Genomic DNA, 26,900 nt, shown 5'->3' on the forward strand with positions numbered 1-26,900 from the left:
CCTTAATGTCAAGAATTAATTATACTGCAGTGATAAATTTTATTTCAAGCCGCACTATTAAACTTGAACCTTAAAAATATAATTAATTCTGTGTTGATCATCTTGACTAATTACAGGGTATGCGCACCAGAAGAAACCACATTTCACCTCCTACACTTGTCTTTAATGAGAGAGTATATTGACTATGAGTTTTCAGCATTAAAAGTAAGTATTAATATAAATAGATCAGAGGTGAATATGCAGAAATTTCCAAAGGATTTGACTCTTTTCTTCATATTGCTATAGGACAAGATCACATTTAAATATGATATTGAAAGGATAATAGATGATTGGATTTTGATGGGATTTCTTGTTGGCAATGATTTTATCCCTCATCTACCTCATTTACATATTAATCATGATGCACTGCCTCTTCTTTATGGAACATATATTACCATCCTGCCAGAACTTGGGGGTAAGAAAAGTTTAATATTCATTTGAGGCTACTTTAATTTAAAACTCAACTAACCCTGGAAATGTCACTCAGTTTATTAGATTATTGCTTGCAGAGCTAAAGTAGAAAAAGAATTTGGAGTTTCTTGTAGTAGAAGGCACCAAGTTCTAAAGTTGCAATTTTCAATGGTTCACAAACAGAGAAATGACACAAGTTAAGCAATCTCATTTATTCATAGATACCTAACTAATCTCTACCTTTAATGGCTTACAAAAGCCTGCAGAGGTTGTTGGTTTCACTTAGCTCTTTTCATATTTAACTGTAGAAATTCAGTTTCTGAATGGATAAGCATCAGAGTATTTACTATCAGGGAGAGACTTTTAAGTTACAGTGGGAAACTGACAGGTAGTGACGATGCTGAATAAAGCAGACAGCCGAATTCCCTGGCGGTCCAGTGGTTAGGACTCCACACTTAAACTGTCAAAGGCACAGGTTCAGTCTCTGGCTAGGCAACTAGAATCTTGCAAACCATACAGTGAATCAATCAGTCAGTCAATCGAATAGCAGGATATTGGTCTTTTTCTTCTTAAGTTAGTATATCAAATAAATGACCTCAATTCTAGAACTTACTTAATTTAATTAACTGTCACCCCAGTGTTTGGAAATTTAGGAGGATTATTATTATGTAAACCTGGAACTTTTTCTGTTTTGCTTCAATTCTTACATATTGTGTATTATAGTAACATCAAGTTTGTAGGAACTAGGGTCACTTAGATGGTCCAACACTGAGTGTTTTTTCTTGATTAGTAGAATGTCAAAACTCAACGTTTTGTAAAAAAGAATTTTATAAAATTGTTTTTTAAAAATGTCAGCATGTAGTGCAAATTCAGATTTTGTTCCTTTTAGGTTATATTAATGAAAGTGGGCATCTCAACTTACCTCGATTTGAAAAATACCTTGTGAAACTATCGGATGTAAGTAACTATAAGTTTTTGTTTTTCTGTCCCAGGGTAGCTACAAATGGTCAGTAACCAATTATATAATACCAGAAGAACACATTTTTATAGTTCTACTCCAATTATTTTGTATAAATAATTCCGTCTAAATTATTTTTATTTCTACTTGCTTTTTAGTTTTAGTTTTCAGAGTAGTAGATGATGTCCCTATGTGCATCAAAAGTAATATCCTCTGATTTCCTATGCCCTAGAAGCAGTCATTGTTAAAAGTTTGTTTTATTTTCTTCTAGACATACTTAAGTTATTTTAAAATAAATTTAAATGTTTCTGTATAGTTTGATCGAGAACACTTCAGTGAAGTTTTTGTGGACCTAAAGTGGTTTGAAAGCAAAGTTGGTAACAAGTACCTCAATGAAGCAGCAGGTGTTGCCGCGGAAGAAGCCAAGAGCTACAAGGAAAAGAAAAAATCAAAGGTGTCCGTTTTTTTAGGTGTCCTTTCATTTTTTTACCTGTAAAGGTAAAACTGATATTCCTTGTTTCTCATTTTCTTTCTTATGATTTTGGGGTTCCTCATTTTGGTTTCATTTCCTCTTTTCCTTTATGTACATTTTAAAAATTGTTTGATTTCTTTTTCTCTATTAGATACTGTCATTTAAATCTGATCTTTGAAAAGCAGTTTATTTTTGCCATTGAAAAGCATTGCTTTTTCTTTGCTCTTCCATTCTATTAATAAGTGTAGAGACATTTCTAAGAACCCAGAAAATTAGTTATCTCTTTAAAAATGTGAATATTTATAGCATTTAATGTTATAAGATCATTTATTTTTCTCTAGAAATAATTTATATATAAAATCATATATACAATACAGTGTCACAGTATATGGTAAATGTTAGGTGCTCAATAAATGAATAATAGAGCCAATTAGAATATGCTAGTACCCTGTAAAAGAGAAGGCAATGGCACCCCACTCCAGTACTCTTGCCTGGAAAATCCCATGGACGGAGAAGCCTGGTGGGCTACAGTCCATGGGGTCGATAAGAGTCGGACACGACTGAGCGACTTCACTTTCACGCATTGGAGAAGGAAATGGCAACCCACTCCAGTGTTCTTGCCTGGAGAATCCCAGGGACAGGGGAGCCTGGTGGGCTGCCGACTATGGGGTCGCACAGAGTCAGACACGACTGAAGCGACTTAGCAGCAGCAGCAGTAGCAGTACCCTGTAAAACACCTTTTGTAAGTCATAAAGAATGTCTTATGTGTGTTAGCTTGGAAAATAAACCTCTTCTGGAATTTCCCTCAGTCAATCTATAGTTATTGGATTCTGGTGATATTGATGAGCTTCCTGCACTCTCTTTGCTGAACTGCTTCTGTTTAGGTTCAAGCCTAATATCTCTTGCTCCAGAAAGGGCAGCTATCCTGATTTTGTTTAGTGTAGTCTTTCTAACTGCTTAACTTTTCCTCTGTGGAACTTAGCAGCAGTCTGTATTCTACTCTGTTTTTTATCTTAATAAAACAGGCTCTGCAACTTTTGGGGGACGTGTAATCACAAAATTAAATATTAGTAATCCCTGGCTCCACCCACCTCAGCTCATTCCTTAAACTTCACAAGTCATCTGGGGGTATGTAGTTAACTTTAGAGACACAGGTAAAAAAAGGAAGCTGGAGAAACAGCCCAGGCAAGAAAAGTGGCAGAGGCCCTAGTTTGGAAGAACTAGTGAAAGTCACTGGCAGTTGGTAGGCAATCAGAAAATAGAGAAGAGAAAGGATGAAATCAACAAGAATGGAAAAATAGATGGCAGGATATGAAGGATGTGATGAAATGGAAGAACTTTAGAAAAGCAGATGAGTTGCATGGAAGAAAATAGAAGTGGAGGGTAGAGGTATAAGAATGATGGGAACCAGAGATATAAAAAATAGGTAATAGTTGTAATTATTGGACTCCATTATAAACAGATTGTTTCTTGTTAACAGTAGCCCGGAATTTGACATATAAAAATGTTGAAGTTGAAAGGATTTGATATTGATTGTGTACTTTTCTCTAAGTAAATGAAATGTTTTTGAAAATTTTTTTTTCTTAGAAAACATATGTAATTAAATATATTTCTTTTTTGTATTGGTGAGCATTGTTAATACTTATCATTGAGGGGCCTAAATGTTAAGTTGTAATAATAAAGATTTATAGCTTCAGGAAACAAGTGATATAAAACCAAAAACATTTACACAGCATTTGAGGATTATTTTTAAAATAAAATTTTACAGTATGTCACTTAAAGATAATTCAGCTATCTTTAATATTTTATAAATCTTTCTGTTAAATGTCTCATCTTGAAGTATATCTTGCTTTTATATTGATTTATAATTTTTAATAGGGCCAGGAAAATTCCATATGTTGGGCTGCTTTAGACAAAAATGGAGAAGAAGTGGTAACTTCTAAGGGTGAGTACAAACTGTATTTTAATATATGTTATTTTTTTTGACAGAATAGTTATTATATTCCATTATTAGGACTAATTCAGTAATATTGAATTCACAGATTTCTGTGATAGTTTATAAACATCTACTTTGACATATTTATCAAAGCATTAAATGGAAAAATGGAATATTCATAATTGTCAGTCACTGTCTGTTTATCTTTTTTCCAGACAATGTAGAAGAAGAGATGGAAGATGATGACCTATTTGAAACCGAGTTTAGGCAATATAAAAGAACATATTACATGACAAAGATGGGAGTTGACGTAGTTTCTGAGTATGTTATTGCCATTGCTTTTACTTTAAAGTAGGAAAAAGTAGACTTTGCAGTTCTACAGAAAACAGCATAATTTTGATGATTATGGTAATGGGAAGAAAGGATTTTTTGTTTCACAAATTATTGTAGACCTTTCAACTACTGTGGTTTTGGAGAAGATAATATTCATTGGCATGTATTATGCAGTATACCCTTGAACAACATGGGCTTGATCTGCATAGGTCCATTCACATGTGGATTGTTTTTACTGAAGACTTAATACAGTACTACATGTTTCCCATTTGGTTGAATCCATAGATGTGGAACTGCAGATACAGAGAGCTAACTAAAGTTATGAGTGGATTTTCTCCTGCAAGAGGGTTGGCATCTCTAACTTCTGCATTGTTCAAGTCTCAACTGTATGCCTATGATAAAAATGGCCAGATAGAAAATGGTTAGTGTTTTTCTTCATTTCTTCTGAAGCTCACATCACACTTATCTCAAAGGCTACCTGGCTCAGCCTCAGGTTAAGAACTAGTATAAAAGTTCCTTAACAACTTGACCTCTAGAATGGTGGCTCACATTTCTGAACTACAGCCCTCTAAAGTTCAGCCACTCAGTTGTGTCCAACTCTTTGCAACCCCATGGACTGCAGGACACCAGGCTTCCCTGTCCATCACCAACTCCCGGAGCTTGCTCAAACTCATGTCCATTGAATCAGTGATGCCATCCAACCATCTCAAACTCTTGTCGTCCCCTTCTTCTTGTGCCTTCAGTCTTTACCAGCATCAGGGTCTTTTCCAGTGAGTCAGCTCTTTGCATCAGATGGCCACAGTATTGGAGCTTCAGCTTCTGCATCGGTCCTTCCAATGAATATTCAGGACTGATTTCCTTTAGGATTGACTGGTTTGATCTCCTTGCAGTCCAAGGGACTCTCAAGAGTCTTCTCCAACACCACAGTTAGAAAGCATCAGTTCTTTGGCGCTCAGCCATCTTCATGGTCCAAATCTCACATCCATACATGACTACTGGAAAGCCATAGCTTTGACTGTATGAACTTTTATTGGCAAAGTGATGTCTCTGTTTTCTAGGTTTGTCTAGGTTTGCATAGCTTTTCTTCCAAGGAGCAAGCATCTTTTAATTTCATATCTACAGTCACTGTCTGCAGTGATCTTGAAGCCCGAGAAGATAAAATCTGTCACTGCTTCCATTTTTTCCCCTTATTTGCCTTGAAGTAATGGGACCGGATGCCATGATCTTAGTTTTTTGAATGTTGAGTTTTAAGCCAGCGCTTTACTCTCCTCTTTCATCTCCTCAGAAGGCTCTTTAGTTCCTCTTCGCTCTCTGCCATAGGGTGGTGTCATCTGCATATTTGAGGCTGCTGATATTTCTCCTGGCCATCTTGATTCCAGCTTGTGATTCATCCAGCCTGGCATTTCACATGATGTACTCTGCATGTAAGATAAATAAGCAGGATGACAATATACAGCCTTATCATACTCCTTTCCCAATTTTGAACCAGTCCGTTGTTCCATGTCCAGTTCTAATTGTTGATTCTTGACCTGCATACAGGTTTCTCAGGAAACAGGTAAGGTGGTCTGGTACTCCCATCTCTTTAAGAATTTTCCACAGCTTGTTGTGATCCACACAGTCAAAGACTTTCACATAGTCAATGAAGCAGAAGTAGATGTTTTCCTGGAATTCCTTTGTTTTCTCCATGATCCAACAAATGTTGACAATTTGACCTCTGGTTCCCCTGCATCTTTGAAACCCAACTTGTACATCTAGATGTTCTTGGTTCATGTATACTAAAGCCTCGCTTCAAGAATTTTGAGCATAACCTTGCTAGCATGTGAAATGAGCACAATTATCTGGTCATTAGAGCATTCTTTGGCATTGCTCTTCCTTGGGATTGGAATGAAAACTGACATTTTCCAATCCTGTGGCCACTGCTGAGTTTTCCTAATTTGTTGACATGCTGAGTGCAGTACTTTCACAGCATCGTCTTTGAGGATTTGAAATAGCTCAGCTGGAATTCCATCACCTCCACTAGCATTGTTTGTAGTAATGCTTCTTAAGGCCCACTTGACTTCACACTGCAGGATGGCTGCCTCTAGTTGAGTGACTACACAAACATGGTTATCAGGGTTATTAAGACCTTTTCTGTGTAGTTCCTCTGTGTATTCTTGCCATCTCTTAATCTCTTCTACTTCTATTAGGACCTTACCATTTCTGTTCTGTATCTTCCCCGTCTTTGCATAAAATGTTCCCTTGGTATCTCCAGTTTTCTTGAATATATGTCATCCTTCCCATTCTGTTGTTTTCCTCTATTTCTATGCATTGTTCATTTACTTATCTCTACTTGCTGTTCTCTGGAACTCTGCATTCAGTTGGGTATGTCTTCCATTCTCTCTCGCCTTTGGCTTTTCTTCTTTCCTCAGTTATTTGTAAAGCCTCTTCAACCAACCACTTTGCCTTTTTACATTTCTTTTTCTTTGGGATGCTTTCATTCACTGCCTCCTGTACAGTGTTATAAACCTCTGTCCATAGTTCTTCAGGCACTCTATCAGATGTAATCCCTTGAATCTATTTGTCACCTCCACCATATAAGGGATTTGATTTAGGTCGTACCTGAATGGCCCAGTAGTTTTCCCTACTTTCTTCAGTTTAAGCCTGAGTTTTGCAGTCAGGAGCTCATGATCTGAGCCACAGTCAGCTCCAGGTTTTGTTTTTGCTTACTGTGTATAAAGCTGCTCTATCTTTGGCTGCAAAGAACATTATCAATCTGATCTCGATATTGACCATCTGGTCTAGTGCCAGGTACTGTGCTAAACATTTAAAAAATAACTCATTTATAATTTAAAAATATAAACATATATAAATATATGTACATAATGTGAAAATGTTAAGTTGTTGTAATTCTCACAACAGTTTTTTAAGATAAGTAGAATTATTATTATTTTAAAATAGAGGAAGTTAAGGAATAGAGAGATTTAAGTGATTTGCTCCATGTGACATACATAGGTAATGAGTGGCAAAGCCAGAATATAAGTAACAGGCAGTCTGGCTCCGAAGCCCATCCTTAACCATCAGATGAGGCTGTTTTTCTGTCAGTGAGATAAAAGTTTCATAAAATTCTTTGTACCCTTATTGTATGTACTATACTTAGATATTTTCTGTACTATTATTTTTACTTTTTAAAAAAATGAAATACTGAGAATCTTTCCTAGAGACTGCCCAAGGAAAGACCCAAGATTTCCATGTTGCTCCATTTACTCAGACTGTTTTCTAGTCTAGACATAGCCTTTGTGTAAGGCCTGTATTCACACTTATCTCTGGTAGCTAGAGATAAAGAAATTGTAGTACAACTCATCAGGTCATGTGAAGTTTTGGCAGATATCATTAGCAAGTAGGACTTTTGAGACTTAGAAATAAAATATTTATAATAGTTATGCACTTAATTCTTTATTCCTTAGTTCTTATATTTGCTTGATTATGTTATAGAGAAGTATAGTAGCTGCAATTAAATGCTTGATTTGCTAGGGGACTACTCTTCTGTTTTATTTCCTTTTCTTTTTATATATTAAAATATGAGGTTATGAAAATGAGATACGGTTTGTTTGCCTAGCAAATAAGCAAATCTTTTTAAGTTGTTATATTCAGTGTTGGTCCGGGAGTGGTGGTAGATTTCTTCCTTTAATTACTGATGGAAATATAAGTAGGCAAAATAATTTTGGAGGGCTTTGCTGGTGGCTCAGTGGTAAAGAATCCACCTGCCAATGCATGGGACACGAGTCTAATCCCTGATCTGGGGAGTTCCCACATGCTGCAGAGCAACTAAGTCCTTGCACCACAGCTCTTGGGCCTGTCCTCTAGAGCCCAGTTGCCACAACTACTGAGCCATTCTCTGTAAGAAGAGAAGCCACTGCGATAAGAAGCCCACACACTGCATCTAGAGAAAAGCCTGCACAGCAGTGTAGATCCAGCACAGCCAAAAATAAATAGAAATTATTTTTTTAAAATATTTTTGAAAGTATGTATCTAAAAGCCTTTGACCCAATAATTCTAATTATTAATCTATCATAAAAATATAGACTAGACACAGATGATCTTTATACACAAGGAAGTTACTACAAAATTTTTTTAAATAGTAAAAAGTTAGAAACAATGTGTGTGTCCAGTGAGAAGGTTCATCATAATTGTCTCCACTTCCTCCTCATTACAGTCACTATCTCTGCCATCTCTAGTGCTTCTGGAATAATAGAACTGTTAAACTGGTAGTTATGAAAAGTTCATAAAAATTTAGAAAGATACTTTCAGTATATTATTAAATACAAATTTTAAAAGAGGATACAAATTCATATACACAGTATACTCTCATTAATATTTAAAAAGGAAAAACTTGGGGATAAAAAGACTGAAAAAAAAAAAACCAAAATGTCATAGTGATTGCTATAAGGTAATAAAAATGCTTTTCATCATTATCTAAATTTTCAATAATGAAACATTTCTTTTATAATAAGAGTCATTCATTTTAAAAAATATAACTTTCAGAAATATGTAATCTACAATTTCACTTAGAAGTATCCACCTGAGGGCTTCCCTGTTGGCTCAGATGGTAAATCTCTACCTGAATTTTGGTAACAAACACTAACAAGTTTTATAGCCACTTTGGGGTTTACCTAGGGTCCTCTTTTTTTAATTAATTTTATTTTTGTTTGCTCTGAGTCTTTGTTGCTGCTCACGAGCTTTCTCTAGTTGCAGCAAGCGGGGGCTACTCTTTGTCGCAGTACACAGGCTTCTCTTGTGGAGCACAGGCTTTCCGGCTTGCAGGCTTCTGCAATTGTGGCTTACAGGCTTAGTTGCTCTCCAGCCTGTGGGATCTTCCAAGTTCAGTTCAGTTCAGTCGCTCAGTTGTGTCCGACTCTTTGTGACCCCATGAACTGCAGTACACCAGGCTTCCCTGTCCATCACCAACTCCTGGAGCCTACCCAAACTCATGTCCATTGAGTCGGTGATGCCATCCAGCCATTTCATCCTCTGTCGTCCCCTTCTCCTCCTGCCCTCAATCTTTCCCAGCATCAGGGTCTTTTCCAATGAGTTAGCTCTTCGCATCAGGTGGCCAAAGTATTGGAGTTTCAGCTTCAACATCAGTCCTTCCAATGAACACCCAGGACTGATTTCCTTTAGGATGGACTGGTTGGATCTTCTTGCAGTCCAAGGGACTCTCAAGAGTCTTCTCCAACACCACAGTTCAAAAGCATCAATTCTTCAGTGCTCAGCTTTCTTTATAGTCCAACTCTCACAACCATACATGACCACTGGAAAAACCATAGCCTTGATCTTCCCAGACCAGGTATCAATCTCTTGTGCCCTTAGTTGGCAGGCAGACTCCCAGCCACTGTACCACCAAGGAAGTCCCCAGGGTGCTCTTTTTTTGCTGTGTGTGTGTGTGATTATTTTACCTTAAATATTAGTTTTTTTGAGAAAATGACATTAAAGGGAATATTGTTCAGTGGATATAACACTTTTCAAAATATGTTCTAGCTGCTATAACCAGATTTTAAGATCTTCCTGATTTCCTTCTGTGATTCACTCAGGCATCCTCCTAAATAAGATTTCCATCTTTGTCTTCTATCACACTCTGAATATGTAAGAAAGTGGTAGTGCCATTGTTTAGAAAGCTTCATTAAACCCTCAAACTTGATACCAAAGATATAGTACATTGACTGAATAAGTATGTACAGCAGGTTTAAGTATTCTGATAGTTGGTTTAGGAAAACTATAAGGCAAATTTTTAATGTGGCATGATAGAATTTTTTTTAATAATACTTTAGAGTTTTTTCTGATTGCAGTTTTTGGCTTATTCATTGATTAAATCATGTGAGACAGAATGTGATATTAGGAGATACCATGTTTTAAACACAATGGCCTGTCTTCAGAAAATAATGTTATAATGAAAATATTCTTTTCTATTTTCAGTGACTTTCTGGCTGATCAAGCTGCATGTTATGTTCAGGCAATACAGTGGATTTTGCACTATTACTATCATGGAGTTCAGTCCTGGAGCTGGTGAGGGAATAAAAACAAAAATAAAGTTTTATATTTTATAATGGCTCATTCTACTATAAGCTCATTTGATAATCTCTTCTTTTTACTTTTATTTGTGATATTAATAGTATTTTTTAAAAAATACATACAGCCAAGTTTAAGTGAAAAGAATCTTTTTTAGTATTGTAATATTTTAAAAAGATCCTTTTATAACAAAGATACTCCTAGCTGTAGTAGATGGCCCATAATAAAAAGCTCTCTGTTAATCTAAGGATTTAAAATTTTCTATCATAATGAATGAAGTGTCACAAAGTCTTGACAATTACTGGGTCTGAGTGATGGTTAAGTGGGATTGTTTATTCTTCTCTACATCTTTATGTGTTTGAAAATTTTTTCTGTTAGGAGTAATGAAGAATGGATTATATGAATGTTAAACTGGGAAGGGTAATGAAGAAAGGAGAAAAGAATTTACTTCTCCTGGAATAGTAATAATTCTCTATTTATCTCATGTTTTTTATTCCAGCAAGTTCCATCTACATTTCCAAACCATCCACTGAAATAGAAAACAAGTAAAAAATAGATACAGGGAAAAATAGACACTTTTAAGTGATGAGATTGCTTGTTTTGTTTGTTTTCAGAGCACCTTGTAGGCTCTGTGTTAAAGCACCAGCAGCAAAACATACCAGTGCACAATAATGTGGCATTAATTATTAATAGAATCTCACTTACTAATAGCCTTTTAAAAAATATCTGCAATAACTAACAAGATTCTCAGGGCATCTCTAAAGAACACTGTAGTGACAAAATAATCCCTGATTTGCCATTTTTTAAGAAGGTGAGTGTAAGTTATACCTATTCTATTACCAGGCATTGAGGCCAAGCACTTGTAAAGCATGTGCTCATATAGGCCTCAGAGCTGTTTAAAGTAAATATTGTTTTCTGCTTTTGACAGATGAGGCTCAGAGAGGTTAAATAGCCTTTCCAGTATCACACACCAATATTCAAGTACACGCCTATCTGATTTCCGAAGTCTATACATTTTCCATTGTTCCACATGCCATTCTGCCTCCTAAACTTTCCCATTCTTTTGAAGTATGCCATAATTGTGGAATATAAAAATATTTTGTTGGCTTTTATTTTGGTATTTTTAGTCAGACATTAAGAACATTGAAATTTTTATAATTTTTTTAAAAATTTTGAAATTTCTAAAAATATTTCTTCATGTTAAATATGGGAAGATTTTAAAAACAAATAGTGTGCATGATTGACAAATGGTTTAATCCTTATCACAAACACAATATATATATATACATACTAATTCAAAGTTGATGATTCTTAGAGCTGACTAGTAACAACCATATGAGCTCAGACTTCCCTGTGTCTTCATGAGAGAAGCTCAGGCCCACATGAAGTAACTGAATGTCTTCTGACTGCCTCATTAGTTCATTCTGAGGATCTATTGTTTGGAAGATTCACACTCAATACTTCTGAAACTGGAGTCATTGTATTATTTATATAAATAATAAATTATATTTTAAATGTGTTATTAATATATATACCCTTCAATTACATACATCTAAGTTTTTGAAATATAAACCACTTTAAAAATTAAGGAAATAAAATACTTGTTGTCACCAAATAATCTACATTTTCCAACATTGCTGATCTCTTCTATTCATGTGGCATAATTGTGAGTGATTTTTTCTTTAGAATTATTGCTATGTGTGGACACGACTGAACATAACGCACAGAGGCACAGCTGTTAGAATAGAATATTGAGAAGTATATACTAACTATTGATCTGTTTCATAAAGTTTGTCAATTGTTTAAAGCTCAGTTTTGTCTTACAGGTTTTATCCGTACCATTATGCACCTTTCCTGTCTGATATCCGCAACATCAGTACACTCAAAATCCATTTTGAACTGGGAAAACCTTTTAAGCCATTTGAACAGCTTCTTGCTGTACTTCCAGCAGCTAGCAAAAATTTACTTCCTGCATGCTACCAGGTGGGTTTTAGAATTAAATATATTTGTGTTCTTTTTAATATTTAGGAGTTCCTCCTCCAAACCTAGAAATATCATACCAAATTTCTTTAATAGCTAAATATATTTATTTTCAGTTTCAAATATAGTATTCTTTAAACAAGTCCCTTGAAAAGTAATTCCTTGATTTAAAATTAACTTGTTTTAAAAATGCAAACACATTTCATAAACCATTCAAAGCATAGCTTCTTTGTTTTCAGTATCTTTAAGCGCATCTCCAGTTTGTCTCTGCACTGATGAAAGTAAATAGAGCTTGGCAAAATCTAAAGCCATCTGCTCTGTCCAGATATTACAGATTTTGTTTCTGTTCTCTTTTACCCTCTACCTAATAGAATATGGATGATTCTAATAAGTTGTTTATCTCAACAAAATGCTACTTCCATTTATATTTGGATTTTAAGAATTTCATTTATCAAATTATGGAATAAAAAACTTCTCTCTGATTAACGTACTTCATATACCAGGAGAAAGCTGTTTCAGGGGTGATTGGGTCACCAAAATTACACTAAGCCTACTAAACTGATTTTGAGGGTAAACTTCAGTTTAGTTCTTCTAGAGCATCAGTCGATTCTTCTAATTCTGTGGTCTGTGCCAGGAATTGAAATAGACACACATAAATGTATAGATATCACATACCTTCACTGCTTGAACAGTATCCAGCTTCCTTCTAAATCTTTCTGAAACTTAACTTGATGGGCCTTCATGGGCCTTGATCCTGGCCCATGGCCTTCCTTCCTTTAGTTTCTTTGATGCTTTTTTTCCTACCTTCAATACATTAAGAATTGATACTCAACCACTCTGGATTAATATAGCCATGCAGGTTTTTGTAGCCACATAAGTTTTGATTCTTCTGTACCCATGACAACTGATTATTTTATTTTGAATATTACCCTGAGAAATATGCTTTTATTTCTTTAAAATTTTTTATGTCATGATCTTCTATATTCATTTCCTAGAGGATATCTTTAGGTTTATCTACTTCTGTTATAAAATCTCTAACTAAAAACATGTCTTATTGGGCTTTCTATCTTTGCTGTTGGTGGTAAAGAGATTCTTGTATTTTAGGATTTTTTTTTTCTTTTTAAATTATCTTAGATGACAGTTATATAACTTAATAAAATCAGTTGATTATGTTCAGTTCAGTCGCTCAGTCGTGTCTGACTCTTTGATTATGACATGAAAATAAATTGTCTAAGATTAAAAATGGAGTGTGTGAAATGAACTGAAATCTGAATGGAAAAACAGAATTTAGATGAGCCTTGTAGAGTGAAAAGACTATAGAAGACAGAAATAATAAAATTCAGAGTAAGGATAGTTTGGCTATATAATTAGCTTAGTGGAATGAGAAAGTGATGAGTGGCAGTGAAATTAGAAGTCTCATATTTGAAAATCAAAATATAATAAGTATACTGTAACATACCTAAGATGTGAAAATTTACTTTTGCTTTGCTTAGAAATTTTAAATTGTAATAGGTAAATATTATAAATATATTAACAAAAAGTTACATTGATATTAGTTCTTACATTTCTATTATACTGTTTTATGTTTTCACAGCATTTGATGACCAGTGACGATTCGCCAATTATAGAATATTATCCACCTGATTTTAAAACTGACCTAAATGGGAAACAACAGGAATGGGAAGCTGTGGTACTAATACCTTTTATTGATGAGGTCAGTGCATGAAATGGTTATATATACACTTGTATTTTAATTAGAGATTACTTCACATAAATGAATGAACAATGGATTTTAATCACCATTTGTGTTAATGAGTTTTAACTACTCTCATCTTTGTTCTGTGCATCAAAACTTCTGTGTATGCTAATTATAAGGAAGCTGGCATTGCTTTACTAATATTAGACCAAGTAGGCTTCAGAACAGAGAGTATTACCAAAGATCAAAGACTTAAATAACACTATAAACCTACTTAACCTCATTAATATTTGTAGTACAGTATAGTACTACAGTGTAGTACAGTAGTAGTAGTAGTACAGTAGTAGTACAGTGTAGTACAACTAAGGAATACACATTTTTAAGTGAAAGACTGTTCACCAAGATTATTTGGTAAGGCATAAAAATGTCTGAATAAATTTAAAAGGGTGAAATCATAATGTGAATGTTCTCTGACCACATAGAATTAAGTTAAAAATCAGCAACAGATCTCCGAAAATTTATAAAAATTTTGAAATTAAATAACACACTTCTAAATAATCCATATATTAAAGAAATTTAAAGGAATATTTGAAATGTTTTATCTGAATGATAATGAGAACACATATCATAATCTGTGTGATAAAATTAAAGCAAGACCTAAAAGAGAAACTTAAGGCTCTAGGTGCTTATACTAAACAAGAAAATATTTTGAAGTAAATTAAACTTCCTACCATAAGAAGCTAGAAAAACAAGAGCAATTTAAATCTAAACTAAGCAGAATGAAGAGAACAAAAAGACAGGAGCAGAAATCCATGGAAAAGGAACAAACAATAGAGAAAAATCAATGAAACCAAAAGTTGATCCTCTTGAAAGATTAATGAAATTGATAAATCCTAGGAAGACAGATCAAAAAAGGCTTAAAAAAACTAGAGCACCAGGGGAGAACACATAAATTTAGAGTGAAAGAAGAGGTGTCCTATAAATCCTATAGTTATTTTTAAAATTGATAAGGCATATTGTAAGCAATTTTATGCCAACAAATTTAACAGCCTAAATGAAATGAACACAGGTCCTTAAACATGATTCAGAAAAACTGACAGGAAAAAAAACATAAAAATCTAAGTAATCCTATATCTTTTAAAGACATTTTAGTTCATAATTTAAAATCGTCTCAGAGAAAAATTCTAGGCTCAGATGTCTTGATTTGTGAATTCTAGTAAGCATTCATGAAAGAAATAATACAAATTTTATACAAACTTTGAGAACATAGAAGAGGAATAATCACTTCCCAATATATTATATTAAGCCAGCATAATAGTCAATGATACTATAAGAAAAGAAAATTACTTGATAATATTCCTCCTAAAGTAGATGGAAAACTTTTAACACAGTCAAGCCAGATGGGATCAATAATATAGAAGGATAATACTCATAACCAAATGAGATTTATTTTAGAAATATAAAATTGGTTTTCAATGTGATTTACCATGTTTGAGTATTCAACATCCAATTTTAATAGAAATGCTTAACTACTAGAAATAAGAGGGAACTTCCTCAACCAAATATGTAAAGTTGCTCAGTCGTGTCCAACTCTTTGCGACCCCATGGACTGTAGCCTACCAGGCTCCTCCGTCCATGGGATTTTCCAGGCAAGAGTATTTCCTTTCCCAGGAAATCTTCGCGACCCAGGGATCAAACCCTGGTCTCCCTCATTGTAGGCAGACGCTTTTACTACTGTCTGACCCACCAGGGAAGTCAAAACCAAATAAAGTGCATGTTTAAAAAACCCATGGAGAGAGGAACCTGATGGACTACAGTCCATAGGGTCACAAAGAGTCTGACACAACTGAAGTGATTTAGCACACACGTATGCACTGTTAACAGTATACTTAATAGTAAAATTTTGAACGTTTTCTTCATAAAATCAAGTTTAAGACAAGGATGTTTAGTCTAATCAGTTCTCTCTAATACTGTACTAGGAATCCACTGTATTAAGTCAAGGGAAAGAAATAAAGGCATGTAGATTAGAAAGGAAGAAGAAAAATTGTTTTTATATGCACATAACATTGCCACAAAAACAGAAAATTCTAAGGAATCTTCAAAAAGATACTGTTAACAATAAGTAAATTTAGCAAGGTCACAAAATATAAAATCTATACAGAATTCAATTGTTTTTATATATACTAACAACAAAAAATTGGAAAATATAAATTTTTTAAATAAAAAGACTTTTACTTTCAGTAGCAAAAGAAATATAAAATACACATTTATAAATTTAACAGCATGCACAGTGAAAACTACAAATAGTGTTGCGATATGGAGACGTGAATAAATGGAAGAATATACCATGTTCAAGGAATAGAAGATTTGATATTGATAAGAAATAACCTCTTCGCATATTGATCTTTGGGCTCAACATAATCTCAGCAAAAATGCAGCAAATGTTTGTATAGATTATCAAAAATCCAGTTTTAAAGTTTGGATGAAATTACAAAGTATCTAGAGTAGCCAACGGAAAAGGCAATGGCACCCCACTCCAGTACTCTTGCCTGGAAAATCCCATGGATGGAGGAGCCTGGTAGGCTGCAGTCCATGGGGTCGCTGAGAGTCAGACACGACTGAGCGACTTCACTTTCACTTTTCACTTTCATGTACTGGAGAAGGAAATGGCAACCCACTCCAGTGTTCTTGCCTGGAGAATCCCAGGGACAGGGGAGCCTGGTGGGCTGCCAGACGTCTCTGGGGTCGCACAGAGTCGGACATGACTGAAGCGACATAGCAGCAGCAGAGTAGCCAAAACAATCTGTAAGAAGAACAAAACTGAAAGATTTTCATTATCTGATTTCATGATTTATCATTAGGCTAAAGTAATCAAGGCAGTATGTTTCCTACATCATAATAGACATAGATCAGTGAAACAGAATAGAGGCCAAACAACCTAGATCTCTACTTGTCCAGTTAAATTTTCAATTAAGACATCAGAGCTATTCAATAGGTAAAGAAAAGCTTTTTAACAATTGGTACTGAAACAGCTGGCTATAAATGTGGGCAAAAACCTGTATATTATTGTCCAGAGCAAGTTATTTGTGATAACTCCAAACTGGAAAAAAATTCAGATATCTTTCAATGAGTGAATGGATTAAAAAAAACCTGTAGTACATTCATATAATGGAATCCTACTCAGCAATAAAAAGAACTATTTATATAAACAAAGGATGGGAAAAAGTTCATTTGACTGAAAAAGTCAATCTTAGAAGGTTTTATATGGTTCCATTTATGTAATATATTTGAAGTGATGAAATTATCATAAAACAGGTCATTGGGGGATAGGGTATGACTATAAAGGGATAATGTGAAGGAGTTTCTTTGCAATGATGTGACAGTCCTGTATTCCAGTCTTAGGGGTGGTTACATGAAGTTTCCGTAGTGGCTCAGATGGTAAAGAATCCGCCTGCAATGCAGGAAACCTGGGTTCGATCCCTGAGTTGAAAAGATCCCCTGGAGGAGGGCATGGCAACCCACTCCATTATTCTTGCCTAAAGAATACCCTGTGGACAAGGACCCTAGCAGGCTACAGTCCATAGGGGTTGCAAAGAGTCGGACACCACTCAGCAACTGAGCTCACACACATGAATCTGCACGTATGATAAGAATTCCATACTGTTGTACATACACAGTTCAGTTCAGTTCAGTCGCTCAGTCGTGTCCGACTCTTTGCAACCCCATGAATCGCAGTATGCCAGGCCTGCCTGTCCATCACCATCTCCCAGAGTTCACTCAAACTCACATCCATTGAGTCGGTGATGCCATCCAGCCATCTCATCCTCTGTCGTCCCCTTTTCCTCCTGCCCCCAATTCCTCCCAGCATCAGAGTCTTTTCCAGTGAGTCAACTCTTCGCATGAGGTCGCCAAAGGACTGGAGTTTCAGCTTTAGCATCATTCCTTCCAAAGAAATCCCAGGGCTGATCTCCTTTAGAATGGACTGGTTGGACCTCCTTGCAGTCCAAGGGATTCTCAAGAGTCTTCTCCAACACCACAGTTCAAAAGCATCAATTCTTCGGCACTCAGCTTTCTTCACAGTCCAACTCTCACATCCATACATGACCACTGGAAAAACCATAGCCTTGACTAGATGGACCTTTGTTGGCAAAGTAATGTCTTTGCTTTTGAATATGCTATCTAGGTTGGTCATAACTTTCCTTCCAAGGAGTAAGTGTCTTTTAATTTCATGGCTGCAGTCACCATCTGCAGTGATTTTGGAGCCCAAAAAAATAAAGTCTGATACTGTTTCCACTGTTTGCCCATCTATTTCCCATGAAGTGATGGGACCAGATGCCATGATCTTCGTTTTCTGAATGTTGAGCTTTAAGCCAACTTTTTCACTCTCCTCTTTTACTTTCATCAAGAGGCTCTTTAGTTCCTCTTCACTTTCTGCCCTAAGGGTGGTGTCATCTACATATCTGAGGTTATTGATATTTCTCCCGGCAATCTTGATTTCCAGCTTGTGCTTCTTTCAGCCCAGCGTTTCTCATGATGTACTCTGCATATAAGTTAACTAAGCAGGGTGACAATATACAGCCTTGACATACTGCTTTTCCTATTTGGTATTTACATATAAAAACTAGTGAAATCTGGAGCTTCCCTGGTGGCTCAGACAGTAAAGAATCCACCTGCAATGCAGGTGTCCTGGGTTCGATCCCTGGGTTGGGAAGATCCCCTGGTGGAGGGCATAGCAACCCACTCCAGTATTCTTGACTGAAGAATCCCCATGGACAGAGGAACCTGGCAGGCTACAGTCCATAGGCTCCCTAAGAGTCAGACACAACTGAACGACTAAGCACACTGAAATCTGAGTAAGTCTGTAGTCATGGTGTACTAGTGTCAGTTTCCTAGTTTTGATAATGTACTGTGGTTATATGTAAGATGTTATCATTGGGTGAAAAGTACATGGGAACACACCATACTAATTTTACAAATTCTTACAATTCTTCATGTTTTTGCTATTGTACACAATGCTATGATAAAAGTACTTATGCATTTATGTATTCTTTTTGTTTGTTAATATATTCTTATGTATTGGTAGTTTTATTTTTATAAGGTAGAATCCCCAAAGCAGAAATGCTTGATTAATGGGAGTGTATGGTTTTTGTTTTAATTAATTCTTTTTCAAAAAGACTGGTCTAATTCACACCATCAGTACTTGAGAGTACCTACTTCTCTGCTTTTCTAGTCCTGAATGTTGTTGTTTAATTTTGTCCAGTCTACTGATGATAAAGAATGCCATTTTATTATTATTCAAGTTATTTTTACCTGCTCCCTAACTTGATATATTTTTATATGTGTTTGTCTTTTGCATTTTCCCTTTTATAAATTGTTTATATCCTTTCCCTCATTTTCTTTTTTGATTTTGAGCAACTGTTTGTATGCTAGGAATATTTTTTCCCAGTGTGGCATTTGCCTGTTGATTTGTTCATGACCTCTTTTATCACATACATTTTCTTTTATTAAAAATGTCTTTTTCCTTAAAGTGGCTAGGCTTTTTTCTGCCTTGAGAATTTTTCACTACTTGATATACTACTTATAATTGATAATAATCACTACTTATAATTGATAAGTAATTATCAATACTTTCCTAGATTTTCTTATAATACTTTGTTGTCTTATTACTACTTATTTTATATATAGTATGATATTGAAATATATATGTGCTTTCTTGGACAAAGCACATATGGACAAAACATTATTTTAAGTGTCTGGAATACTATGTTTGACATATATTTGAATTTGTTTTTTAACTATTTATCTTTTTCTTCTCTGTGGGTCTTTTGTGGTGTCAGTACTTAAGTGTTTTGCTTATAGGTGATTTTATAAAAAGATAGGATCTTGTAAGACAAGTTCTTGATAACTTTTTAGTTCAGCCTTTATTATTCCAGTATGAACACTAACATCATTTTTCCTTTGAAAAATATATTTTAAACCATTGTGATTTTCATTTGAATTGCATTAAATATAAAAGATAATCATAAATTTGAATATTTATATATTAATGCACATTTGCAATGTGAGAGATTAAGGAGCAGTGAATTGTGATAAATTCATATTTAAATTTTGATTATCTGCTGTTCTTATCCACACTTTAGTGGCTGTTCTTGGAGTAATATTTTCAGAGGAATTTGTAGTGACAAGAAATATTCTAGGGCCCTTAGAAACAAGAATAGTATATCAGTTTTTCATATAATTAAATTGAAAAGATTTCTATTATTAAGATTTTTTCTTTTTAAGAACACAAATAGTAATTTTGTTTTTTGAGGGAAAAGATTCATTCTATGTGTTAGGATTACAGAATTTTTATGTTAATGACCTCTCTCTTCAATCTTATATTCAGAAGCGGTTGTTAGAAGCCATGGAGACATGTAACCACTCCCTCAAAAAAGAAGAGAGAAAAAGAAATCAACATAGTGAGTGCTTAATGTGCTGGTTTGACAGCAACACAGAGTTCACCTACCCCTCTCCATGGCCAGAAAAGTTCCCTCCCGTAGAGCGATGCTGTGCAAGGTAATGTGTGGTAATTCTTCAAAAACAGAGAGTGCAAAAAATAAGATAATAAAATTAACTTTTACAAAGCTTTTAAATATCTGTTTCGAGAATTAACAGATAATTTATGACATGTAAGCAACTGGTAATTACATCCAACTTTCCAAGGAATTTTCTCTATCTGTCTCAGTTGTTTCTGTAGTTCTCTGCTTTGGTCCAATTCTGCTTCTCTGTTTCTCTCTTCTATTAAAGTTATTCCCCACCCTACTTACTGCCCCTGGCATCCCATGGTGTATATCTCTTCTCTTCCTCAAGAAATGTGTGAATTTTTATTTTCATTGCCAGTGTCTACTCCCAGCATTGTTTGACATGCTATGACTTTACCTTTTACATTCCCTAACCACCCAACAGGAAAGAAGAAAAGCAGGAAATAAAAGAGCTCCTCTCTTTTCTTGCCTCAAATCCATTTCAGTCCATTTCTTCTTTCTCTTCTTCATTAAAATGTTTTCCTTGTTTTTTTCTCTTTTCTCATCTTCCCTGCAGTAATACCCAGATGGAAGTTGAGTTGCAGATAAAGTAAATGTCTCTCCATTACAATTTTTCCTTTTCTTAAAGCAAAGGGAAAGATGAAATAGACATTATAAAGTGTTTATTTTCCATTCTAGGTTTTGGAAAATGGAAGATGTAGAGATTTGTAGTATGTGTTATATATTCCTTTAGTATAAAAATCATATATACATGTATAATTTATATATTATATATATTTATGCATATATATATATATATATATTATATGTATTCTTAAATAAATGGGAAAATTTCCACTCAGTATGTTACAGTCATGGTTGTGTCTAAATTAGTAACAACAGAGAATCTGCTGCTTTATATTTTCTTTTTCTTAAAGGACAAATTGTTATTCTCATGTTTAAAAGCAAGGGTAACTCTTGCAAAATACTGAAGGGATGCTGAAAAACTATGATTGCTTGTAATGTATGAATTTTAAATCAAATACCTTGATTTATTTTCTAGGTATAAAATAATATCATTAGATGCTTGGCGTATAGATATAAGCAAGAACAACATAACCAAGGTTGACCAGAAGGCATTATATTTCTGTGGATTTCCTACTTTGAAACACATCAAACACAAAGTCAGTGGCTATTTAGTTCAGAAATTTTTTACTGTATTGAAAGTGAAGTAATTGTGGAAAAATAATTAAAAATTAAATTCTACGAATTCTTTTAAAGTTTTTTTTAAAGAAAAGTGGGGTTCAAGTATTCCAGCAAAGCAGTCGTGGAGAAAACATGATGTTGGAAATCTTAGTGAATGCTGAGTCAGATGAACTTGTAAGTATTTTCTTTACTGTATATTATACATAAAAGCATTCTAGCTGCAGTGTGTTTGCCAAAGTAGTATAACATGTAGGAACTCCACAAGTTCACAGGAAATAAGGATAGAGTAAAGAAACATTTACACAGATTAAAGGATGTGTATAATTGTGACATAATGAGCTAAAAAATGCTGGAGGAATTTTGGAAGATGAGCTGTGTGAATTTAGGTTAAGTACAGGTCTGTAGATAGAAATAGATTTAAGCAGGGTACTAACAGAAAGCTTATCACAAAGAGGAAGAAGGAGGGGAAGGGTATGCCAGTTGAAAAAAATAACATGAGCTGGGAATTACAGTGAAAAGTAAGTGTGATATTAGCATATTATCTTTTTAACCTTTCTGTATGTCTGAAATTTTTAATACTTTTTCTTTTTTTAGAGTAAATGTGATGTATTTGAGGAGAAGGAATAGATAAACCTGACTGAAGCAGAGGACTTGTGTTGGGAAATAGTAGAAGATAAGGCTGAAAAAACAGATTGAGGCCAGATTATGGAGGACCTTGAATACCAGGCTAAGGAGTTTGGACTTATTTTTTTGTGACTGTTATCTTGAAATTGGTATTTTCATAAAAATTAATTTGGTAGCAGCATAATAGACTAAATTGCATAAAAGAGAAATGGAAGAAAATGGAAAAGCCTGTAAGTTGAGGTTGTGGTTGTAGAAGCCTTAGATAATAAAGACATAAACTGTGAAAGTGGTAATAGATCTAGATGAACAAGACTAAATTCACAAGTTCCATCATTTGTTCAAAAATAGGGGATGAAAAGAAAAAGAAAATATTAAATATGACTGACTCTAAATATCAGACTAATCAATTGAAAAATTTATTGGAATAAAGAAGTTAAAATGGGAGAGGCACTTGTTTGAGGGGATAAATGATCAGTAATAGAATTTTAAGTTGGTTCTAGAACATTTATCTGGAGCTGCCCTGTCAGCCTTTCTTAGCAGGGTTCCACAAGAGATTTAAGCCCTAATGTGCTAAGTCATCCATTTGCTTATAAAAATTAAATTAGTTTTTATGCATTTGGAATAGTACTAGTTATGTATCATCCTTAGGAGAATTAGTAAAATCCCTAGTCCAATTGTTTTTTGTGTTCTGTGGTTCAGATTAAAAACTTCAGTCAAGAAAGATGATTATACTCAGTTGAATACGTAGAGCTGAGGCTTGGAGGGCAATGGGGATATGCAGGTCGTGAGCAGGGAAATGATGGCTGGGGCCTTGGGGCTGACTTCCCTGAAAAAAGGGAATTCTGAGGGTTCAAGGGTATAAAGGGTATAAAGGGTTCACAGGTATAAAGGGTAGAAAAGGAGCCAGTAAAAGTGGGAGTGCTCAGAGAAGAAAGAGAATGATTCCCAAGTTAAGTAGTATCACAAAAGCACGAGCAGATGGTACATGCAGTTCAAGAACAGTGAAAACTAGGTCTGTGAATTAGACCTAGTGAATTAAACTAGGTCCTTTGGTCACCATTATTGGACTTTGAGAATTCCATTCCAGTAGGTTGTTGGAGGCAGAAGTCCAGTTCCTGAGTACTAGTCTGCGACTAGTTAGATGGAAAGTAAAGGAAGCAGATCTTAACCCCTTAGTTCAGAAGTTTCTCATTGAAAAAAAGGCTGGAAACATAGCTGTAGGTAAAGAAGAGGCAGTTTGTTAAGCAGAGCAGAACAGTAGAGCTTCTTAAGCAGAGCAGTAGGGCTGAAGAACAACGGAGGTCTTAAAGTCACCGTGGAGGGAACGGATGTGAAGAAATAAGGGATTTCCTGTAGGGCTTAAGTGAAAGGATTAATCTGGGCAAGTAGGATAAATTTTCCTCCAAATGAAGGGAAGTGTGGGAGAATGAAATTAGATATATAGAAAGGAAAAGTATGAGCCTAGTTCTAATAATATTGAAACTTGTTGTATCAGAATAGTCATTTTTTTATATGTTCACAGTAAGAAATGTCTTCATATAATAAATACAATAAAGTTATCTCCCAAAGTCAAAAAATAGTCATCTCTAATTATTAAAGAAATATTTGCTTATAATGATCAAGCATAATAAAAAGGGGATGAAAATTTATACTTCAACTTCAGTTTCTACTACAAAGCTGTCTAACCAATAGTAATAATGTTTCCTTTTAAGAATTTTTACTTAAGATATTTTTCAAACAGTTTATACAGTAATCAGTTGGTATCCATGGAGCATTGGTTCCAGGACACTCGGTTGATCCTAAAATCCAGTGGATGCTCAAGTCTCTTATATAAAATGGTGTTGTAGCTTCCGTGGTGGCTCAGTGGTAAAGAATCTGCTAGCCAATGCAGGAGAAAATGGGTTCAGTCCCTGATACGGGAAGATCCCACATGCCTGCGGAGCAGCTACATCCATGTGCCCCCCCCCCCCAAAAAAAAGCTGTAATGTTTGCATATGACCTACATATATACTCCCTTTATTGCTTATAACACCTAACACAATATAAATAATTGTAAATACAATTTGTATGCTATGTAAATAGTTGCCAACATTTGGCAAATTCAAGTTTTGCTTTTTGAAACTTTCTGAAGTTTTTTTTTTCCTCAAAGTATTCTCCATTAGAGGTTGGTTGAGTCTGCAGATGTGGAACCCATGGATACAAAAAGCTGATTATACAGCATTTTATAGTTTACAAAGGTTTTTGTGTATATTATTTTATCCTTAAATGAATATTGTGAGGTAGATGTTACAGCTTCTCATAAAACAGACTCAGTGGGATTAAAGGATTTGCTTAACACTCTGTAGCTGAAAAGAAATAGAATCCAATTTTGAACCCGTGGTTTCTAACTTGAGATAAGTCTAGTGTTCTTATTTAATCATACCAATCACAAACGAAATCACATTTCTTAGATTCTTTTTTTGCTGTCCGTCTGATATACAATAATGAGTAAAGCTCTTTTCTAGATATCTGTGCTGTTCTTTTCACTTTTTTCAGTTCCAATGAGAAAAATAAACAGATAATCATGAGAATAATAGAATCATAGAATTTTACTACTGGATGGAATTTTGTAAAGCAACTAATCCAGCTCATTAATTTTACAAATTAAAAACAATTAAATTAAGGAGATTGAAAAGCAGACATTGGCTCAGCTAGTTAGAAGCAGAACTAAAAACCTGAGTTTCTTGGTGAACATTATTTCTATTAATGTTGGCTATATTATGAGCAATAATACTCACGTTATAGGTCAGTGTTCTTTTGTTTGAATTTACTGATATCTCTTTTCTCACCAAGTAATCTCATTTAGGATTAAAATCAGTGGGCTATACTTCAGTAATAACTGCCAATGCTGTTGAAGAAATGAGGAGGAGGCAAGCTTCCTAGTGTGATATTTATACTGTTGAAAAGTACTTAAGTTGGTCATAGTTCCCGTCTAATAAGAGATTGGCAGAGGAGAAGGTTATGTTGGTAAACTTCCACAGATTCATAATAAATTATAAAGAGTAAAATAAGGCAGATAGGTAAAAACAACTTAAAACTATTTTTTTAAAAAAGGAAAGGGGAAAAAACCAAAAATCTAAAGGAACAGAAATCCTAGAAAGAAAAAAAAAAGAGTAGTTAGCAATAAAGGCACAACTTAGAGAAGAGAAATTTAAAAAGCAAAATTTGACTGGATAGAATAATTAAGTTGAAATAAAGTAGTGAAGAGGAGTTACTAGCAGGGAATAATTAGCTTGAGTGATCAAATATTTTTATATTTTAATTACTAAGGTGGGGTTTTATAGATTTCAAGTACACAGTTGTAAACACAAGCCAGTTTTAATTATTTAATTTTGCCTCTGTAAAATTTTCTCTTGGACCTAAAACAGTAATGAACTTTTCTGCTTTTACTTTAAGAGTGTAGAAAATATAGCTTCATCAGTGCTTGGGAAGTCTGTCTTTGTTAATTGGCCTCATCTTGAAGAAGCTAGAGTTGTTGGTGTATCAGATGGAGAAACTAAGTAAGATTTTATTTGTAATTTTTAAAGTGTGTATATGCTTTGCTATTTGATGGCTTTTATTCATACATTTTGAAGAAGGAAATGGCAACTCACTCCAGCATTCTTGCCTAGAGAATCCTGTGGACAGAGGAACCTGGTGGGCTGCTGTCCATAGGGTCGCACAGAGTCAGACACGACTGAAGCGACTTAGCAGCAGTAGCAGCATTCATACATTTTAACTGATACAGTATTTGTAAAATATTTACACTTTCTAGTGGAAATGAAAGTTCTCTAATCACACGCTTCAAGTTCAACCACTGTTGACATTTTATTGTACATCCCTTGAGATGCATATATTTTAGATGCATATATTATTTTTACCCTTTTGCCTTCTTTTCCTTTTAATAGCTTGAAAGTTTCCATATCCTAATTCTTTTCTACCAGTTGTCATTGTTAGCAAATATATTTATTTCTGACAAGACTGACTAGCATATGTAACTTTACCTTTTCCATACCCTTCCCAGGTTTCATTTAAATAATATGTAATTTTTAAAACATATATCTTCTATTCTAAAGATAATTTCTTAACACTTTATTAAATTTCACAATCATTTTATCAGTGAGTATTTAGACAATCTATTCTTTGACATCTTTTATGTTTATATCATATAAACTTGGTCTGACGTCTTATTCTTTTTTCATGTTTAAAACTTCCTAAAGTAATTTTTTTTCCAGAGAAAATGTAAGGATGTTAATGCTTTCTGAATTATTACTTATCCAAAAAATTTTTTGTGTTGTTTTTCCCCCACATATGTTTAGAATTAGAAACCTTAGATCTCTGCAAACATATCTCAGTTTGTCTTGTCATTTAATTTTGTTGGTGAGAAGTCAACCCTAATATGAATCTTGAGGATTCTTTTTTAATCACCAGAATTCACTTCCCCTGCCTTTTTGTTGAAGTTTAGTTTTTTATTAGTTGTTGTTTGTTTTTTTTTAATGGATCATGCTTTTGGTCTAAGCACTCTTCACCTAACCCTAAGTCCCAAAGATTATCTTGAAATTTTTTTATAGTTTTTCCTCCTTTTGCACTTAAATCCATGATCTATTTTGAATTGATTTTTATATGAGGTATGAGGTCCAGTTTCATATATTTACCTATGAATATTGAATTGCTTGCTCTAGCAC

At 34.5% G+C, this 26,900-nt stretch overlaps 1 protein-coding gene across 7 annotated transcripts in view; it reads left to right on the plus strand.

The window, feature by feature from the left end:
- XRN1 (5'-3' exoribonuclease 1) overlaps window positions 1-26,900 on the plus strand; it is a 112,208-nt gene that overhangs the window by 19,025 nt on the left and 66,283 nt on the right. For 6 of the 7 annotated variants that reach the window (XM_005201893.5, XM_059886157.1, XM_010801553.4 and 3 more), the window contains 13 exons: window positions 117-204; window positions 286-454; window positions 1,340-1,407; window positions 1,725-1,862; window positions 3,759-3,825; window positions 4,032-4,137; window positions 10,099-10,188; window positions 12,018-12,174; window positions 13,766-13,885; window positions 20,253-20,422; window positions 21,431-21,551; window positions 21,649-21,747; window positions 25,633-25,736. In XM_005201893.5, the coding sequence (XP_005201950.1) occupies window positions 117-204; window positions 286-454; window positions 1,340-1,407; window positions 1,725-1,862; window positions 3,759-3,825; window positions 4,032-4,137; window positions 10,099-10,188; window positions 12,018-12,174; window positions 13,766-13,885; window positions 20,253-20,422; window positions 21,431-21,551; window positions 21,649-21,747; window positions 25,633-25,736 (1,497 nt within the window). Of the gene's footprint in view, window positions 1-116; window positions 205-285; window positions 455-1,339; window positions 1,408-1,724; window positions 1,863-3,758; window positions 3,826-4,031; window positions 4,571-10,098; window positions 10,189-12,017; window positions 12,175-13,765; window positions 13,886-20,252; window positions 20,423-21,430; window positions 21,552-21,648; window positions 21,748-25,632; window positions 25,737-26,900 lie in introns of those variants that run through there. The other variant, XR_009494392.1, reaches the window with a different exon arrangement.

Source organism: Bos taurus, chromosome 1, assembly GCF_002263795.3.
Source record: "Bos taurus isolate L1 Dominette 01449 registration number 42190680 breed Hereford chromosome 1, ARS-UCD2.0, whole genome shotgun sequence".
NCBI lineage: Eukaryota > Metazoa > Chordata > Mammalia > Artiodactyla > Bovidae > Bos > Bos taurus.